The 15,070-nt window shown below is 34.1% G+C and overlaps 1 protein-coding gene across 7 annotated transcripts in view; it reads right to left on the bottom strand.

Moving 5' to 3' along the window:
- EYA4 (EYA transcriptional coactivator and phosphatase 4) overlaps positions 1–15,070 on the bottom strand; it is a 233,626-nt gene that overhangs the window by 44,915 nt on the left and 173,641 nt on the right. For 6 of the 7 annotated variants that reach the window (XM_059700379.1, XM_059700382.1, XM_059700384.1 and 3 more), the window contains exons 5-8: positions 6,724–6,816; positions 2,266–2,332; positions 927–1,069; positions 646–789 (exon numbers count right to left, since the gene is read on the bottom strand). In XM_059700379.1, coding sequence (XP_059556362.1) covers positions 646–789; positions 927–1,069; positions 2,266–2,332; positions 6,724–6,816 — 447 coding nt within the window. The remainder of the gene's footprint in view (positions 1–645; positions 790–926; positions 1,070–2,265; positions 2,333–6,723; positions 6,817–15,070) is intronic. The other variant, XM_059700380.1, reaches the window with a different exon arrangement.

Genomic DNA, 15,070 nt, shown 5'->3' with positions numbered 1-15,070 from the left:
AGCTTTTAATGTTTTTATTATGTGACTAAATTTTTTCTGCAATAACCACACAGTGATTAAAAAGAATTTTTAATTGGAGTAAAAAACAAGGGGGAAAATTAAACAATAACCATATAGGGAGGATTTTGGGTGGTGGTGGTATATTTAAATTATATAAATATTCCTATTAAGAAATGTAGTATTAATAGGGGAGAGGTATTTTAGGAATGAACAAAAAAATCCTCATTCAATGGTAAATGGGACTTAGAAAGTACTAACTTAATTTTAAATAGACTAAAAACAGCATTATACCCTTAAAAATACTAACAAGAAAATGGTGGTTTTTGTCATGAATCTTTGAAATCACTTAAATAGATGCTAAACATGTGACTGCTGGCATGGTGACTTGCTCAGAGGTTGCTTTGCTTGGACCAAGTTTACTGCCAATTTGGCGCAACTTAAATTTAAGTATTTAAATTGAATATGGGTCATATATCTTGATGTATATTCAACTTTTTTCATCATGTTTCTTTTCTGATGAAATCGTGTGAGTAGAGGTAAAATGTTTGAAACCATCTTCATGACTATATAATTCTAGTCTGAAGCCAAGGAGTCTCATTCAAAGAATTTGTTCTCACATAACACATCTCCCGTGTGTCTACTTACCTGGCATCTGGTAAGAATAAGGAGTCTGGCCTGGCTGTGGGGTGGAGAACCCTGGGCTGTAACTGAGGCACCCGCTCTGTAACGGAGACTGAGTTTGGGGAAGTCCACTCTCTGTCTTGATGCCTGGCAACATCACACCCAAATCTGTTTGGAAAATGCATGTGCAAACCATTTAATTACTAAATGATCTTACTTCCATGTGATATCTTATATTAGAATAGACAACCACTAGCAGGATTACCAGCTTATAACCAAAGGAGAAGAGAGAAGACGTGAAATACCGTAAGTGGGCAGGCTGTAGGGCTGTCCTGTCTGTGAGTAGGCTGTGTAGACCGCTGGCTGCTGCATTCCCGAATACTGAGTCTGGCCTGCATAGGCAGACATTGTTTGAGCTGCTGGTGTAGAAAGAATGTGTGGATAGGGCCTAAATATCAGAAAAATAGCATTACTGTGGCAACAAAGACTGCATATTAATTCAGACAGCTTAGATTCAGTGAAACCTCATAATAGCCAGGAAGTAATCCTTTTCTTTATCCACAATATAATTTTCACAATATAGGAAAGGACATGAGTCTGAATGTCAGGAGCTCAGGCTCTGCTACAAACCAGGCTAGTGACCTTGGACAAATACTTTAAACTCTCTAAGTCTATACCTTCCTGGAAAATGAGAAATTTTGGTTTAGATATTAAATCTAAAGTCTTTCAAGCCTATAATTCTTATTTATATCAAACAAAGCAATCTAATTATAATATATATATATATATGGAAAATGGAGCACAGGCAAGTTAATTAATATGCTTGTGAATGTATTTCCAGTTACTGTGAGTGACCTAATGCAATGCAATGACTACAAAAGTCATTAAAAGTGCTACTAAGAACTCTTTACCAAGAACTAAAATCTAAAAAAAAAAAAGTAGGCAGCTAGTTTCTTGAAAATAAAAAGAATGCCATTCCCCTCATCATGCCACATTCTACAAAATGTTCCCAACTGGATACCCAACCCCCTACCTATTCTTAAAGACAGACACTCTAGCTGCTGCAGAAAAGAACGCTTAAATGTGTATGAATCAGGGATCCTAAATCTTGACACATCTGGCTGACTGCAACCAAATTTAGATATACAATCAATACAGTTAAACTTGAAATTTCTACCACTGCCCTCAATAAGTTGACTACATTATTTATAAAAACAGTACAGCATTTTCTTCAAAAATATATTTATTAAGACTTGAAATCCAATAAAAATATTGTAATGATGGAACAAATTGTAAAGTGATGTTTGAATAAAATGTAATGTTTTAGATTTGCTTTAAACTCATTAGCATTTTAGGGTTTTCATTTAAAAAAATCAGTGTGCTCTGTTTTGAACTTGATGCTTTCCTCAAGGTATATCAATATCCAGGATTAAGGGAACTGTCAAATAAAATTGAGTATATCTCTATTTCTAGATTTATACAGGATATGTATCTGTCCAACTAATCTATCTGAGTATCTATCTATAACACATTTATATACATAAATGTATCCCAATTTAAAGTTATGTTGTGTGACTACAGATTAATAAAGGTAATCCTGAAAAATTATTCTAACAAATCTGAAAGAATCTACTGACCACTTACTTGGAAGGATAGAGCTGTGGGGAATATTGATGTGCTGATCTGGGACTGTAGCCACTACTTGTTATTACTGTAAGACACACACAAAAGTGCAAAAAGGTTGCTTCATAAGTATATTTCACTAGAGTATACAAAACCAATTTAAAGACATTATCACATTAAAGATATGTATCTAAAAATTCACTGATTTTCAAAAATATGAATTCATTTTCTAAACAGAAACAGATGCCCATTTTATTCTAACTGAACTGCTTCAACTTTGTTCTAAGAGCATGAAATGAATTCTTAAAAATCATTCACCTCCATCATTCTTTCATTTTCTCAAATCAGTAGCATGCTTTTATGTATTAATATGCTATGGATAAATATATTCAATTACAGGTGATTATTCTTTCATGATATAAAGGTAAATTTTTTTTCATTTGCAAACTTTATGTTTTAAATTCCAAATATGATGCCAATACATTACCCTTCCTCCATATTTATTTTAATATAATTATAATAAAAATTAAGAAAAATGTGACAGTCCACCCTTGATTTTCAAATTGTCAAATGATATCATATTCTATTTTCTTTCTTTTACCAATCAGATGAGTAATTTAAAAATACAGTCCAAACTATTCTAGTAATAATTGCAATGTACACAGAACGCATGGGTGATGATGCAACACAAAAAAACACACACACCATAATTGCAAAACGCAGTAGCAACCTTATTTACAAAAATATTTTGACCTATCAGAGATAGAACTTTTTTGAGAAGAACATAAAGGTGAAAGCCAGGTCCTGTTAATATTTCACCTAAACATGCAGCCCCAAACTGGAATATGTCCAAAAGTTTGGAAGTTTCTCTTTCCTTTAACCATCTGCTTGACTAAGACGGATGTATTGCAAATATATGGGCTCTACCGTGTTGAGGAAGTCCCTTCAGAGCCAATCCATACTGGGCAAGCACACAGAGTGTCTTTATTAGGCCATCTGCTGTTCATTCACCTTTCAAAAAGATTAAAGTAGTACACAACGCAGCACTGGAATTAGTTTAGTCTAATCAATCATAGTTATACTTCAAAGTACTATGTCCTTTCTAAGTTGTTCATAATAATTCTAGAGCTAAACTTTTAGAATTGTAAAAGTGACAAATAGGTTTAGGTTGCTAACTATTTCATGAAACATGAGATTTTTCTATATCAAAATGCTAGTAAGTGCCCTTGTGATCTGCTACTTCATAAACAGGTAAAATTTAATGTATTTAAAATGCTATTTGGCCTGTGAACTCTGAGGATGAAAGTCTATTATAGTTTTCATAGCAACAGTACAGAAAGTATGTTTTCAAGAATATTATGAATCAATTTTGAAAATCATTAATTATGACTGGTGTGTTATGTTGTAAATATTTTCAGCAACCATTATTTAAGTGTGCTTACTATATATACTTAAAAATACATTGACTAATGAACCATTAATTTTTTACTTATTTACTAAAAACTTAAAGAATGTTTAAAACTTTCAAATGAGAACAGACATTTTTTACTACACTATGGGCACTAACTGTTCATTACATAATATTAATAGTGTTATTCCACAGGAAATTCAGTCTGATTCATTAATAGTGAATACTGTTTATCAAAAATATAGTTGAATGAGGTTTAATTCCATGATTTTTGTTTCTTATTTATAAAATTTTACTTGGGCACACTCAAAACTTAGACAATACTAATCAGTTGATTTCATGATTGTGAAACACAAAGCTTTTCCAAAGAGACATCAAATACTGAAAAGAAACATTCTCTGAAGAAGCTTTTATTAAATAAGCCAAGGAGCAGAATTATTTCAGAAAAATCCATATGAGTGAATACAAGTCTGAATATATATGATCCTTTCTCCCTCTAACGAATGAATCTAGAAATCATTAGCATCATGCACTCAAAACAGTATAAAGGGTCAATTAAAATTTCATATTAATGTCTATATGTTCATTTTCTAAATATAACATAAGATCTTTGTTTCAGTAAACTAGGATGTTCGCAAAAAACGTGGAGAGTTTATGCTTCTTAACTAAAATGTCTACATTTCATTCTAATATAAATCTCCATGTAACTGATAACAACAATAAAATTTAACTAAAGTGAAGTTGAGCTTATGCTGAACAAAGTAAAGACAGTTGCTACCCAGGCAGCCTAATCTTCAGTATGATTTCTGGAGAACCATGGAGACCTTCCCCATTGCCATTCAATTAATCTAGAGATATTACCCAAAGCACTATACTCATTATACTCCATCATTTCTGCCTATAACAGTAAGGAAAACTGCTTGCCTTAAGAGTTTCCTTAAAACTAATTTAAAAAAAATATAAAGAATATTATCAGGTTCTCAGAGTATGATGTCAAGCAATTTTAATGTTTTATTCTTATGATCATGGAACCTTAGCTCAGTGACTGTCAACAGGGTGAGAGGTAGGGGATGAGGTTGGGGGTGGAGTAGAAATTTTGCTTGCTAGGGGACATTAAAAATGTCTGGAGCCATTTTGGGTTGTCATAAGTGCAGGGTGCTACTGTTATCTTGTATAGATGATAGAGATGCTGCTAAACATCTTGCAATGCAGAGGACAACTACCTCACAATGGTAAATAAGTCCTATGATAGTGATGCTTTTGAGGATTGCTGACCTAAGTCATTGTTGTCCTAAAGAACTTGGTCCATGGTGTTAGAATTGTTCTATACCTGAGTTATCCAGTATGAAAGCCACTAGAAAAACCACATACATCTATTTAACACTTGAAATGTGACTAGTGTAACTACATGGCTTTTTAAATTTTGTACCAAATATTAGTCAATTTAGACTTAAATAGCCACATATGGCTAGTGGCCACTTTATTGGACAGCACAATCCTAGATAATTCTTAAAAGAAAATGAAGAAACTTTGTAAAAAAAAAATGTGTGTGTGTGTGTGTGTGTGTGTGTGTGTGTGTGTGTGTGTGTGTGTCAATTTCAGATAGGATGACTCTTCCCAGTTATTTTTTTCCTCATGTTTATATTTTCCTATGGGTATCACACAAAGACTCCTGAATAGCTCAGAATACTGTTCTAGACTATTTATAGCAGAGACTATCTGTGCAGTTTTGATAGTCTGGCCTTAACCACCGTTAACTTCTCAGTGCCTTAGTATTCTTACCATAGATCTCTAAAATTACTTCTGGAGCTAACATTCTGTAATTTTGTCATTTAGCTTTCAGTTAACTTGTGATATGCTATTTAAGTATGTCATCCATTACTTATAATTCCATTCCTTTCCTTAAAAATATGTTCATATGCATTTACTTTGTAGAAAGTTTACAAGGATTATAATGAGTAATAAAGAATGCTAGAGTTAGTTGATATCTATTTAGCTCCTGGGAGGCAAGTGAATTGCTAGAAAAAAATATAGATTAATACATATGAATCTTTATGTATTATTTCTTTCTGTTTGGAGTACTACTATTTATGTGAATACATGACAAGCACTCCCAATAGTGTGAACTCAGGAAATGTGATCATCTTTATCTTTAAAAATCAAATATATGCGATATTGACATTATCCTCAAGGATATACCTCAACTCTTTACATGAAGCTTACCCACATGAAACCCTTGTCCATGAGAACATGGAAAAATGTAAAATAAAATAGAATAACAGAACCAAGATTTAATTACCACAAATACTTTTCCAGGTTTAATGTTCATCTTTCTGCTATACACATTCCTCCTCACATTAAAAAAAAAAGAATCCTTTCACCAGATAATAAACCAAACAAAATATTGTAACTTTAACTAAGTCAACTTAATGCGTGTCCTCTGTGCCCACCTGGGAGTTATCAGGTATTGGTACTTAAAAGGATTGATGTTTAAAGACACGCCATTGTTCTCTTTGAAGCATTTGAGTGAAAGTAGTGCTCTCAGAGGCTGGTTCTAATGCAACCCGCATGTGCTCTCCTGCAGCCCATTAACCTTTAATACTTGTCACTCAGCTGCTTGCATGGGAGGATTTTTTTTTAAACACAGAGAGGAAACAAGGTTATTTAGAAGGAATCAAATGGATAGTTTTACATCTCAAATGTTGGAGAAAAGGCAGTTTTTATGTCATTTGAATGGACAAGTTGACGGGATAAAGTCAACTATTACAACCTAATTATTAAATTAAACACTGTATAAAATAATTATGAAGGAAGCCAGCTCTGCTTATTTCTGATAAGAAAGTCAAGTGGGATTGTTTTGCTGCCAACTGAAAAAAATCTAGCAAGATGATTCCAAATATAATTTCTAAAAATGCATAGTTTTATGACAATCAGTTCTCAAAAAAGTTAATTTATTGCTAAATGTATAGAAACCTATGTTCTAACAGCTTTGCTGTTTATGCTGCTCATTCACTAGGAGGATTGTGTGTACCCCGATGTGTACGTAACAACACACGAGCTTAAGGCTTTACCTGACCCAGTAAAAGTGTCAAGCGCTCCATCTCCAGTCGTGGTTGTGGTTTCACTGCTGTTCAAAGGCTCTGTTTTGACTGCAAGGAGAGACACTATGTAGAAGAATAAGTACATGTGAGTTTTATTTCTAAATTGGTATCAAAGATGCTGACTGTTCTACTAGTGGTTTTTCTAGCTACCATGAGCATGCAAGAGAGAACTTGAGAAGTCGATGAGGAGAGTTTTGTTAATTTAGTTTCTAAATGGACATGCATTTGGAGAGAACTTAATCGAAAATTCCTCTGGCCAAGCCAGTTATCTTGAATCTGGCTTTTCAGGGCAGTCCACCTTACGAAGTTGAAACAGCAGTATACATATTTGCATTTTTAACTCACCTAAAGCACACTCTGATATTATAGTCAAAAGACAGAAAAAAGGAACCATTGGTCAGCCTTCAGAACATTTAATACAAAACATAACAATGAGATGTACTAGCTTATATTTTGTTCTCCTCAAGAAGATTTAAAAAAAAAATGATTACATAAGAGTACAATGGAGGCATACTGAAATACAGAAACTGTGAGCATATTCAGGTGATGGGTGAAAAATGAGGCACTCAATAAATTTTTTGCTCTTAGAAAAACTAAAGAGTTATACATAAGATGTTGGGCTTTTTATTTTAATGGCATAATGATTTTTTAATGAATTATAGAGAGAAGCATAGAATAAGATGATTTCTACAGCAATAAGTATATCTCTTGAAAAGTCTTTAATATATTGTTTCTTCTTTGAGGTGGTATATTTTGCCAAAATCCTCACTTGGCAATGATGTCGCCTGGCACACATAATTGTCATTATTAGATGTGAGTGGGGGGTAGGGAGGCAGTGGAAAAGCCTCTACTTATTTTGTCACACCATATTTTCCCTTTGTGGGCAGAGCTCTGTTACATATATCACAGCAGCAAGGGAATAAACTAAACTATTTTCTACTTAACACCTCTTATGTTTCCTGGGATGATCCGGTTAAATAACTTAGAAGCAAGCTGAAGAAGCAAGCTGAAGACTAGCCAACCATGAACAAATATGACAAAAAGCATAGCGGGTCAGAAAATACCCACCAACCACAGAAGTGAGTTAGGTTATGCTGTTAGAAAAGCAATTAATTAGTGGAGAAACATGCAGTCATGATGATGCTCTCTTCCCACAGGAACAGAACTAACTGGACCCTCCCTTAGCGAGCTCTGAGGTAAATTTGCTATCCATGTTTCAATAATGTCCTGAAGATTTGCTGGAAGATTCTAAGAGGTTGGAAAGAGGGAGTAAAGAAAGTTGGCCTACTTCTCCTAGCAAAAGGGAAATTTAAGATCCACCTCTTTTTCAATAACAACAATAATCTGAGGAGTAGTATCTCATTATTTGTATAATGATAAGTAATATATGGTGGTTACTACGTTTTAGTAGTAACTTGGATGGTAGTCCCTATTATGCTTATAGCTGATCACTAATTAAATTTACCACCACAAAATTATTTGCTACTACATAATTGTTTATTGAGAGCTTATTATGTGCTAGATTATTTATATTTAGCTATTCCTTAAAACAACCTTGATCAATGCAAACCACTATATCAAATGTATACAGGAGGAAACTAATGTTTGGGTGGGCTGAGGGGCCTATTCCATCGCAGGTGATATCAAGCTAAGATCCAAACGCAGGTCTTTAGCGCCAAATCCGTGATCTTTCCACCATAACAGGCTATCTTCAGGTATGAAAATGGTTTACATTCATGACAGTGACTCTTCGTGATGGCTCACAAAGTAGTAAGAGTGGGCTATTTTTTAGATGGAGCAATTAGGCACACTTTGGTAATAAAAATGAAAGCTCCAAAATGTGGGAATAGGCTAATACAGTATGCTTTCCATTTCTTCCTCATGAAATATTTTAAACGACAACAAGAAGTAGCAAGTTTGAAGGCCGATAACAACACACACTTAAAAGGTACTTAGCACATTCCAAGTGCTCTTGCTGTGCTTTATAGATATTAACTCCTTTACTCCCCATGACAATCATAAAAGGTAGGTGATACTATCATCTTCATTTCTCAGATGAGGGAACAAAGAGGTTAAATAGCTTGTCTATAGTCACAGAGCTAGTGAGTGCTAAAATTTGAGACCAGGGTGCACTAACTAACCAAGAATTCCTTTAATCTGTATCCATATAAAGATGTTTCAGAATGTGATCTAGATGGCCCTTTGTGATGCAATGTCCATATTTATGACAAAAACACAGTCCAAAGCCTTAAAAACTAAGACAAGAGAAAATTTCGTGGAACTTACAAATTCAAAGTGTGGCCAAATTCCTACTTAAACGTATCTAAGTCTATGAACACTATTTGTAAAGTATACTTATTAATGTTTAACAGTAAGTCATTATTTTGATTGCAAAAGCAGCAATTATATTTTGATGTCATAGGTTAATTAATGAGTTCTGCAGTTTTCTACATGCTTAAAATAAGGGTCTATTTCCATAAAAGTAAAATGAAAAAAACTATATATGGTACTTTGCACAGAAGAAATACTTGAATTGTCTGGTCCTCCTGACCATTAATTATCCACTTGTGATTTGTTTTTAATAGAACCAAATAGATTTTTAAAAGGGTCAAATTAATTTTAATGTATTGAAATGACTGAATTTTCACCTTTAAAATAATCTACAGATTTAATTAAGATTGTATGTGATTATTGCCAGGTGTTAGCTATGTCTACTAAACCATTGATTTCCTCTCTTCACATCCCAACCTACATCCATATCCTCATACACATACTAGTATTTTCAAATTAAATCTTGTTCCTGCAGTTTATCTTTAGAACTCAAGTACAGCATTGATGTGTATATTTTTTTGGAGGAAGTCTGGTTTATTATCATAACATCATTCACATTCATTTGTTGCAGTAGCACACTTAATCCTTACAAGAGCTGACCCAGTAATTTACATTTTATATTTCATCTTCAGAAATATGCATTTAAGTGTCCACTTAAAAGAGTGTATATCTATATATATAATTCCAAATACACTTCTTGCTGAATCACAAAATTAAACATAGCAACTTTTGACCTTTTAGGTTCTACAAAGAATTTCAGGAGGATTTAGATCAGGAGGGATACAATTCATACCACTGCAGGGTAACAATAAGTATTGCCTGCCAGTTTTAATAATTGCTACAGCCTACGGTTTATGTTTGTCTAAATCAATATATTCATTCAAAAACCTATGAGTTCCAAATAGCTTTCGTTCCTAAGTATCCTTAAAGTATTAAATTTTGTAAAATAATTTGATGAAGCAAATGGCTCTCATTCCAAAAAGCAAATATAAAAAGGGCTCGACTGCACATGTATATAACATTCAGAAATAAATTATTTACATGTGATTCACTCATTGATATATTAAATATTTTGGAAGATTCTTTTCCATGTTATGCAGATTCTAAATACACAGGTGAGCAAAAGTAGGTTGATGATAATAATAATAATAAATAATACAATAATTAATTAATTAATTATAATACAAAAATAATCTCTTTCACGAACTCACAACTGTAAACCCACTTTTGCTCAACCCTTTATAGAAAATACCATAAATCTGATCACAATGTCTGATTTTGGTTCCCCCAAATTGCTTTGAAGTATTTTCTTAATCTCCATGTAGAATAAAATATTCCCTCCCTCTACTGTGCACCTACCTTGAACACATTATTCACTCATTATTTTCTTGTCTCTTTTCCTCTGTTAGAGTTTGGTCCCTTGATGGCCAGTATTGTGTTCTATAGGCCCCATTGGGTTTCCATGTTCTAGCATAGAGCCTGGCATATAATAGAAACTTGCCACATTTTACTAGTAATTGAGAAAGTAAAAATTCACTTTTAGACCCTATCCTAAGTACTCCCAATAGATCTAAGTATTTTTGTATACAATGTATGGCTTATCATAAATCTGAATCTTGTAAATTAGGATCTTTCCTGTATCTGGAAGTAACTTTCATATACTTGGCATGCATTTACATGCATGAATGTGTATGAACATGAAGTATGTAGACTACACCTATAGCATATATATCTATATCAGGGATGGGCAAACTATAACACATGTTACAAATCTGCTCTGTGGCCTATTTTTAAATGGTCCATGAGCTAAGAATGACTTTTAAATTTTTAAATAGTTGAAAATATCAAAAGAATAATATTTTATGGTGTGAAAATTTTAAGAAATTCAAATTTATCAAGTTTTATTTGAACACAGCCAAGCTCAATCACTTACATATTATCTATGGCTGCTTTTGTGAATGAAAGTTAAGTTGAGTAATTACAACAGAGACCATATGGCCTGCAAAGCCTAAAATATTTACTATCTGACCCTTTACAGAAAGTTTGCTGATCCCTGATCTATATGCTAAAGTATGATTGCATTTATTCTATTTTTATTACTAGTTCTATATTTTAACAATTTTATAAGTGACATTTGAAAGGAAAATCTAAGTACCAATATAAATCTGCAGATGTAATTAGGATTAAGGTTATAAAACATTTTAAATTAAAGTAATAGTGTAATATAGTGAAACAGCACCAATGTAATATGGTAGGTTAAGGTAATACTGTCAACTCATTCATTTTAATATAAAACATATAATTAAATTTATCTTTTTGAAAATCTCAAAATGAATGGAAAGTTCTTGAAAACACCCAAAATTAGCTTTTTCCTTTTTTATTATAAGAATTTTATGCAATGATCCAATACCAACAATAAAACCCAGGATTAAAAATAAAATAATTTACTGTCAATGAGAGAGACTATGCACCAAATGCTTAGTTTGTATTATAAACACCCAACATAAAAAGTCATTAGATGTCATTAAAAATTTCGTATCAATATGCCACCAAGACTATGTCATTAATAATCAAAGTATAATCTCACTAAAGATTTGGCTTCTGTGGTCAATTTACATATTGTAAATTCAGAAGAATTTCTTAGCTGACCAAACATTGGAGGATATTTTAACATAATGCATGTTTTATTTTCCTTAAGAATTTGTTGCCAGGCCAGCTGTCATGGCTCAGTGGTTGAACATCGACCTATAAACCAGAAAGTCATGGTTCAATTCCCAGTCAGGGCATATGCCCCAGTTGCAGGCTTGATCCTAGTGTGGGGAGTGCAGGAGGCAGCCAATCAATGATTCTCCCTCATCATTGATGCTTCTATCTCTCTTTCCCTCTTCCTCTCCCTTCCTCTTTGAAGTCAATACAAATATATTTAAAAAAAGAATTTTCTGGCCAATTATTATTAAATTATTAATGAAAGAAGGAAATATTCTGGCATTTATTACCAAACAACTTACATACATATCTCATTTAGGACAAAAAGTCTTGCCAGGGAAGTGTTATTAACTTTCTTTTATAGAAAAGAATTAAAGCTCAGAAATGTTCAGTAACTTGTCCAAAGTGACACACTCATAAGTATAGTGACAAGATTCAAATTATATCCTTCTGACACACAAGACCTTGTTCTTCCCAAATGGCCACATGACACTTAACATTAACAATAAGAACCAGAAAACTTGAAGTGTAACACTCAGAAAAATGTTTCCAGTTAAGATTAGCCATGAATTACTAAATATTATATAATATATATACTATTGTAAAGTTGCCTGTGTTATATTAATACTACTTTAGAACAGAACATCAGCCAATGATCTAGAAATATTTTAAATCTTAAATGTTTTAAAAGTGATCAAATTTGGAATATTTTGTAACATTAAATTAATATAAAATTAAATTTCAGAATCCATAAATAAAGTTTTATTGGAACCTAGTCACACTAATTCATCTATATATTGTCCATGGCTGTTTTGGGGCTATGATGGCATTACTAAGTAGTGGAGACAGAGGCAGTATGACCTACAAAGCCTAAAATATTTACTATCTTGCTCTTTATGAATAAAGACCCATGAAGAGAAACTAATTCTGGCAATATATTTTTAACTATGAAAAGTATATTTTAAGTATGAAATTGAAAAAAAATTGAAATGAAAATTATAAATATATAAGTAATAGGCATAATGGAGTATTCTTCATAATATAATATAATCGAAATATGGCAAGTCTGTGCCTAGTCTAACTGCTTGCTTGTAATGCACATTTGTGATAGGTAGTGAGTTCTGTTTAATCTTGTGTTGGGTGGTTCTAACATAGTGCTATAGAATTATATTTATTTTTAAATTTTGATAGTATATTAACTTTTGATTTAGGATAAAGGTTTGTTTATACTTTAATATATATTACATATATGAATGTAGTAAATGTCTATAGTTCAAAATATTTTCAAAGACAATATTAATTTACAATTTTAAATATATAGCTTTTATCACTGATGGTTTTTTAAATAATGGAATTTTAACTGATTGTTAATGTTACTTTAATTGGAATATTTAATAAAGTCTCTAAAATAGCAAATATCTTCTGCCATGCTAAAAAGTCAACATAAATTATAAAAATGTATAGGTTATAAAGATAAACAAGTTTGTATGTACATGCAATCTGTTTCAAATTCTCTGATTGACATGAATGTGGTGCTCAATTATCCATTTAATAAATTGACATGTAGTTAGAAAAACAACTGATGCACCATTTTGGTAAAATTATGAAAAAAATCTAAGAATACTGCTGGTAATAAGAATTTGAGATGAGAATACTAGTTGATATGAAAAATATAGCCAACTGTTACCAATAAACAACTAAAAGGCATGATCATTTCTCCTTTTCCTTTACAAGTATTGGACACAGAAAAAAAGGTGCAAACACAGAAATAGCAACAGAAAGCAAACCAGAAGGGCAAATCCACACACCCAAGCACATGCAGTGTACCATCATCTCTCATACTTGTTGCGGAAGAGGGGGTGTTGCAACTCAGCAACCAGTCCGCAGTGTTTAAAACAGTCATGTTGTCCCCTGAGAACAGGAACAGTATAAGGGTTCATTGTCTGAGTGCCTGCTCAGTGTACACGAATAGTTTCCAATGCTTGCACTGGTTTCTGACCTTTTCGCCAAAAATTATAACTGCCATGGTATGACTTTTACATTTTAGTTAATCAGGTCTGTTTTAGTTCCGTTAAATATATACACATGATGATTAGTGAACTCCAAGGTCTGCTTCCAGAATGCATAGTTTTTAAAAAATATTATTATTTGGACCAAGGTGCCGGGAGCCGGTCCATCCTTGCTGTTTCAAGGGACCTGGCATATATGGCATACGGTTCTTAATATGTTTGCTCACCTTCTTGGCACTGTGTTTTAACCAAGGTCACCTCTCCGAGAAAGGTTGAATCCCCAGGTAGGGATTTTCCCCTGAAGTTAGGGAGGGAATAAAACCCCTCAACTAAGTGCCAGGCGGGTAATTAATCCCTTTAACTACGAACAATCATGCTTAAACTACATAATCTTTTCTCCCTGGAATGGAGATAAGAAACGCCCTAACCTTTGTAATAGAGATTGATAGGATTGAATCAACTGGTATAAATACAGTTGTAACAAGACAGAAACACACAGAACTCAGAACACAGAACAAGACAGCAAGAGACAGAACTCAGAACACAGAACTCAGAACACAGGGCTTGGAAGACAGGACCAAGAGAGACAGAGCCTAGGCACAGAACCTACACAGAACGTTCTCTAGAGACAGAAGAACTTCGCTGGCGAGAGCATGCCGGAGGATCCCGGACAGGGACTGGCCTCGGAGCTTGGAGGCAAAGCCTGGCGAGAGAGCATGGCAGGGGATCCTGGACTGAACCTGACTGCGGAGATTGGCAGGAGAGCCTGACTAGAACCTGGTGACTGAACCTGACTGGAGAACCTGGACAGAACCTCTCTGGAGATCCTAAGCAGAACCTCTCTGGAGATCGAGACCAGAACTTGGCTGGAGATCCAGGCTAGAGATCCTGGCTAGGCTGCTGATCAACTGAACGCTGTCTCCGTGTCATTCCTTCTTCGCCGACTCCGTCCACACCTTTGGGGACCCCTGGACCTGCTGGGGTTGGACCCCGGCATATGGCGCCCGAACAGGGACCCCTAAGTAAGCGCCCCGCACTCGGGACGGATCGGACTCCACCGTAGGAAGAGGGTGGATAGTCTTCGCCGACTCCGTCCACACCTTTGGGAATGCCTGGAACAGGATTCCCCTAGGTAAGCCCCCCTCCCCCATTGAGAACCCCCACACTCGGGACGGATCAGACTCCACCGTAGGAAGAGGGTGGATAGTCTTCGCCGAATCCGTCCACACCTTTGGGAACCCCTGGAACAGGATTCCCTTAGGTAAGCCCCC

Source organism: Myotis daubentonii, chromosome 6, assembly GCF_963259705.1.
Source record: "Myotis daubentonii chromosome 6, mMyoDau2.1, whole genome shotgun sequence".
NCBI lineage: Eukaryota > Metazoa > Chordata > Mammalia > Chiroptera > Vespertilionidae > Myotis > Myotis daubentonii.
This window is presented reverse-complemented; position numbering and strand designations above follow the sequence as displayed.